At 44.8% G+C, this 6,528-nt stretch overlaps 1 protein-coding gene across 1 annotated transcript; it reads left to right on the top strand.

Moving 5' to 3' along the window:
• Positions 1 to 5,677: 5,677 nt before the first annotated feature.
• Positions 5,678 to 6,136, top strand: LOC124718717 (uncharacterized transmembrane protein DDB_G0289901-like). Its single transcript, XM_047244337.1, has one exon. It carries the CDS (start codon positions 5,678 to 5,680, stop codon positions 6,134 to 6,136), a length of 459 nt encoding a protein of 152 aa, XP_047100293.1.
• The last annotated feature ends 392 nt before the right edge of the window (positions 6,137 to 6,528 follow it).

Raw genomic sequence — 6,528 nt, 5'->3', positions numbered from 1 at the left:
ACGCTCACGTGCTTATAACTTGCTATATAAACCCAGGCGTGAGGTAAATTCTTTACAGTCTCCTGCCACACCTCGGTATACGTGACACCACCAGCAGTCAACCAGTGGGTAAAACATTGTATTTACGCAATCAACTCTTATAAGATGGTTGTCATTAGTTCATTAGTTTTGTCTAAGATATACATTGCAATTTCACACAATTTCACAGTATGTTCACCCTGAAGATGGCCCCTGCGAGGGGGAAAAAAAAAAGAGTTGAAGACTGTTTTCTTAATACTAAGTTACATCTAAAGGTGTCTAGCGTAGTTCGGGATAAAACGTTAGGAACAGAAGAGTTTAGTTGACCACGACCTCATAATCCGACAGTTTTGCCTGCAGCATTCTTTCCTTGTTCATCTTCGTAAGAATAAAATGCTGTGTTGCGTTTCCTAGAAAGTCTTCAACCCAATCACAAAGATGCTTTGATTTCCTGTGTCCTCTTATTTCGTTCATTAGACCATAGTGTAGAACTCCATCGAACGCCTTCAGGAAGTAAAGGGATACGACATCGATTTGAGCGATTTAATGCTTTCTGGCCCTCGTGGACGAATTGTAACTTAGCCATTTGTCCCTCTCTCTCTATCTGAGTGAACCTTCCTAAAATTGTCCACCAAGACTTGTCAAATGTGATTAGCAAACAAATTAATTGATATGTGGTACTTACTGGAGTTTTCACACAACCTGTTTATTTAACAACATATAACTTGTGTTGTACAGATAATCGAGACATTCAACCATAAAATTTTCTTTAACAAAATGAACAAATTTGCAAAAGTCTTTCGACCTTAAACCTTAAGTTTAATAAACTCTTAATCTTTGCAAAAGAAATGTGAAGTACTGTATTGCAAAACGGCAAACAATATGACAATGATTACAAAACGACCGGACTTGCAGCGGTGTTTACTACAGCACTGGACAGAGTCTGTCTTATTAAATGCCCTTCTGCAACACGTGAAAACTATAAGCACCACTGATGACAAGAGTGATTTCATTACTTAAACAGATGACTTAATTTGAAAGCTGTATGTCGAAAGGTTCTGGGGTTAAAATGCGCACCTGTACTTAAAGGTTAAACAGATTAGCAAACAATGTGACAATAACGTTTACTGCAAACCAACCAACCAACCTCTTAATTTCAATTGGCAACCAAGGTGCGACTGGATCCCAACCCGTCTCTTCAGACAATTTCATTTTGACTATAGCCCTGGTGACAGTTGGCTGTTAATATTTTCAAAGTTAAACTGATCGTCTGTTATTAAGACCGCTCTGAAGGAACGTTTTAAAACATTACTTGCGAACACTTATTACAAGAGAACTCACACGGGGAACCACAACATCCAGTTAAAAATACACCAATAATGACTCTGTCTTTCAAACACGGAAACGAACAGCTTAGTACAAGGTTGTTCAGATTAATGACTGAGAAATGCAATTACAGTCAAACAACTGAACCGGTTAACAGCTAAATCTAACCACAAGGTTCCTCTTTTGTTAAGCAGCAACCTGTGCCTTAGTACAACTGTTTCGGCTGTATGTACGACCAAGAGTTGATTAATAGAACATTAACGATTGGGTACAAAACAGAAAATAATGATGGCAAGTAGACAGTGGCACAAATAACCACGAGGATTACAGAATTTACTCCCTTTTATCAGCAAGCAGTTCCATGGATCCACGGTGCATCGTAGCGGTTCTGAGTGGTGCCGATAAAAGCCAGCCGGCTGGAGTGGCCGTGCGGTTCTAGGCGCTGCAGTCTGGAACCGCGAGACCGCTACAGTCGCAGGTTCGAATCCTGCCTCAGGCATGGCTGTGTGTGATGTCCTTACGTTAGATAGGTTTAATTAGTTCTAAGTTCTAGGCGACTGATGACCTCAGAAGTTAAGTCGTATAGTGCTCAGAGCCATTTGAACCATTTTTTTGATAAAAGCCAGGGGGGCAGCCAGGCCACAAGCGATCGTCCAACACAAATGTTGCCAACCAACTGGCGGGATGTCGGCCTGCTGCTTGTAGTCGCCGCTGACCCAGATGGAGTACTCCGGTATCTTCGCTCCGCGCAGGCCCTCCTCCTTGCGCAACTCGTGACTTCAGCCGCTCGGATCTCGTGACCGCCTCTTGCCCCAGACTTCGCGTCTCTATTCAGACTTTTTATTTTCTTTGTCATTTTAATACCTTATACAAGGTAGGCCGGCAGCGGAAAATCTACGCCGCTCTTCGGCCACAGAAATTACAATTAGTACAGAGGAAGACATCGAAAATAAAAACAAAACGATGGATAAAAAACAGTAGACTCACAAAGTAAAATACATGGAGCCATTCACAGGCATAGAGAAATAAAAAAAAAACGTTCAGCACTGGTACACGAACATAGAAACAACACACGTGAACGATGGAGCACGGACGGTGAAACACTAAGGCACGGCGCGCGAATATTCACTAGTTGTGTACGAGTCCGGAGACCTGCCAAAGGGGAAAAGGTGGAGGAGGAGGGAGAGCGGAGGGTGGAGATTCCAGTGGCAGAGAAGCAGGGAGGGGGAGGAAAGAAGGTAGGGGATAGGGGAAGCCCAGGGGGAGAGGAGGGAGGGAGAAAGAGAGGAGGGAGAGAAGGGAGAGAGGATGCCCTGGGGAAAAACACAGGGGTTGGAAGGGGAGGATCAAAGTTGGTAGGAGGGGTGGATGGAGGGAATGAGGGCATCATCAGGGAGGGGGAATTGGGCAAGGGTATGGAGAGTGGAGAGATGGAGAAGCGGGTTGGATGTGAGAGTACAAGCGTGGCAGTGGACGGGGGTGGGAAAGGATGGGAGAGACAAGCGGGTGAGTGGGATCCACGTGGGGGAGGCAGATGTGATAGGCGAGGTGGAGACTATGGAGGTCCAGAATTTGAAGGGATTTGTAAAAGGTGGGAGGGGCAGAGTTCCAGGCAGGATGGGCATAGCAGAGGATAGGGTGGATCTTTTCTGACCAGCGAACCCCGTATATATATCGGCAAGCAAAGGCCTTCCTTGTATCTTGACAAACATATTTTTGCAGCGCACAGCATACAGCAGCAAAGCAACATAAAAAAAAACTACGACTGAAAATTCGGTACCACAAAGTGCAGTGAATGAAGGGTGCGATTATTAGCTGGTAAGAAAGGACTTCTGACCAAATTCAAATGAAAGCAATGCTTTTAGTACATTAAATGTCCAAAGTAGTGTTTACAAAACATAACTTTGGCCGGCCGCTGTGGCAGAGTGGTTCTAGACACTTCAGTCCGGAACCACGCGGCTGCTACGGTCGCAGGTTCGAATCCTGCCTCGGGCACGGATGTGTGTGATGTATTTAGGTTAGTTGGGTTTAAGTAGTTCTAAATCTAGGGGAGTGATGACCTCACATGTTAAATCCCATAGTGCTTAGAGCCATTTTAACCATTTTGAAAACATAACTAAGCACGGGGAATCTCATCTTCCTATCTGAGTAATCCAAATAACAATCCTACTATCTGAGATTCGTTACTTCGATCTTAATAAGACATAACAATATTGAGCAATAGCGTGCTTACTTCAATCTCTTAACATTCCAGAAAAACTCTCAAATAATCGCCTTAGCTTCTCTCTCCATAACTGCATCAAAAATATTCAATCCCGTTTGTCTCATGTCACATTTATAAGGAAAATTTCTTAGCCGATGTTTAAAATACGTATGTTGCTCTATACTAGTCAACCTGGAGATTTTACGTTTACATCTACATTACAAGGATATTCTGCAAATCACACGTAAGTGCCTGGCAGAAGGTTCATCGAACCACCTTCACAATAATTCTGTGTTATTCCAATCTCCAACGGAGAAGGACCAACACCTGTATCTTCCCGAGAGAACTCCGATTTCCCTTATTCTATTATGATGATCGTTCCTCCCTATGCAGATCGGCATTAACAAAATATTTTCGTATTCGGAGGAGGAAGTTGATGGTTGAAATTTCGTGAGAAGATTCCACCGTAACGAAAAACACCTTTGTTTTAATGGTATCCATCCCAAATCCTGTATCACGTCCGTGACCCTCTCTCCCGTATTTCGCGAAATTACAAAACGCCCTGCCCTTCTGAGAACTTTCTCGATGTACTCCGTTTTCCTATCTGGTAAGGATCCCAGATCGTGCAGAAATACACGAAAAGAGGGCTGAAAACTGTACTGTAGGCAGTTTCTATAGCAGATCTGTTTCATTTCCTAAGTGTCCTGCTAATAAAACGTAGTCTTTGGTTTGCCTTTCCCAGAACATTTTCTATGTGTTGCTTTCAATTTAAATTGTTCGTAACTGTAATTCCTCGGTCCATTAGATATGATTGAGTTATCGTGTAACTAAAGTGTAACTGATTCCTTTTATCATTCACTTGAGTGATCTCACACTTTTCGTTATTTATGGTCAATTGCCAATTTTCGCACCATTCAGATATCTTTTCTAATTCTTTTTACAATTTGTTGTTTGTAACTTTGCTAGCACTGTCACGCAGAGAAGATGTAGCAACACAAAAATATTTTATCAATAGTCAGAGATCAGTGCGCTACATGGTTCTGCTCTGCGTGTACTATGCATATCGATATTTATGTAAGAAACAGAACCTACACAGCTAGCAAAATAGAGTGGATTTCAAACCATTGTTGTTTGCGGAACCTGTATTGCTTGGTATGGAGATGGTTTTCGCTCAGACATTCTGTTAGAAAAATGTTTGTGCATACCTGAAGATGGATTGAGGATCCGAAACACAGTGTCCAATAACGACTGGGTAGTATGTATGTATGTATGTATGTGTGTGTGTGGGGTGGGGGGTGGAGGGGGGCGACGTTATTGCGTACTTAATCACTCCACGGACGCGACGATTCGAATTATTCCGGTTTATTTCTGCTCGCCTTCCCAGTGATATACATGAAACAATATGCGGGCCGCCATCACTTCAGCCAGCTCGTTAATCCGTTGTGTTGACAGTGCTGGGGCGGCATTGAAACGCCGGGACTGATTCCCGCGCTGAGACAATGGCGGCCGTCACGTGCGCGGCTCTGTTTTGTCTCGCCGCTGAACGGCGAGTTGCCTACGTGTTCACGCAGCTGGTATAACTAGAGGGGCATTCAGCTGACGCACCTGTCGCTGGTATTGTTCACAGCTGCTGTCCATTGATGTATTAGCCCTCTCGACAGTAAACGCGTGGTAAGTGAGGAATTAAAAATGTGTTAACACATTTCCCCTGTCACTGCTTACAGACTATTAGCTGTGGTTGCTAGGTGGTGGGTAGCTGTCACTTTTAGGCAACGTAGCAAAGCTGGTAAGAGTAGAAAATGAAAAAGACACACCCTCATGCCTCGAAACATGTCAGGATACAAATTGGAAGGTAAAAAATGTGAGATACGAGAGGAGCTTCATGTAATAAAAATAGTGGAAGAGATCCAGCTGTATCTAAAGAAATGACATGACCATCTACAAGGTATTGATCAAAGCCATATATCAAGAAAACCCATGACTACAGACTTAAGGATAGGAGGAAGATAGGATGGTCACAAAGATGCTGGTGCGATTGGCTTTAAATTGCTTGTTTTTATAGCAGGCAAATATGTGTAATGCTAAAATGGATAATGATGGTTGATGATTGTTGTTAATGATGATGGCTGGATGGATGATGGCTGGATGGATAATGGCTGGATGGATAATGGCTGGATGGATAATGGCTGGATGGATAGTGGCTGGATGGATGGTGGCTGGATGGATAATGGCTGGATGGATGGTGGCTGGATGGATGGTGGCTGGACGGATGGTGGCTGGACGGATGGTGGCTGGACGGATGGTGGCTGGACGGATGGTGGCTGGACGGATGGTGGCTGGACGGATGGTGGCTGGACGGATGGTGGCTGGACGGATGGTGGCTGGACGGATGGTGGCTGGACGGATGGTGGCTGGACGGATGGTGGCTGGACGGATGGTGGCTGGACGGATGGTGGCTGGACGGATGGTGGCTGGACGGATGGTGGCTGGACGGATGGTGGCTGGACGGATGGTGGCTGGACGGATGGTGGCTGGACGGATGGTGGCTGGACGGATGGTGGCTGGACGGATGGTGTAGAAAAATGGTGAACACTACTGAAAGAGCAGAAAGCTGGAGGCTGCATCATGTCTACAACGAAAGCCAGGTCCAGGAAGAAATATTGAAAGTAAATAAAGACAAAGTTTTGGCGTGGTGCAAGCAACCACAAGAGCTACACATGGTCAGGCCAGAAAGGTGAGGCCAGCCGGTGTGGCCGTGCGGTTCTAGGCGCTACAGTCTGGAACCGCGTGACCGCTACGGTTGCAGGTTCGAATCCTGCCTCAGGCATGGATGTATGTGATGTCCTTAGGTTAGTTAGGTTTAAGTAGTTCTAAGTTCTAGGGGACTGATGACCTCAGATGTTAAGTCCCATAGTGCTCAGAGCCATTTGAACCAGAAGGGCGAGAAACGAGGCAGCCTGTGTTTACAGCATTGTGACATA

The sequence above is a fragment of the Schistocerca piceifrons genome, chromosome 10, assembly GCF_021461385.2.
Source record: "Schistocerca piceifrons isolate TAMUIC-IGC-003096 chromosome 10, iqSchPice1.1, whole genome shotgun sequence".
Lineage (NCBI taxonomy): Eukaryota > Metazoa > Arthropoda > Insecta > Orthoptera > Acrididae > Schistocerca > Schistocerca piceifrons.
Note: the sequence above shows the minus strand (reverse complement) of the source record. Positions and strands in the feature narration are given on the sequence as shown.

Bases quoted from the DNA above. Each gene is read 5' to 3' on its own strand.
- LOC124718717 (XM_047244337.1), top strand. From the start codon at position 5,678: ATGGATGATGGCTGGATGGATAATGGCTGGATGGATAATGGCTGGATG.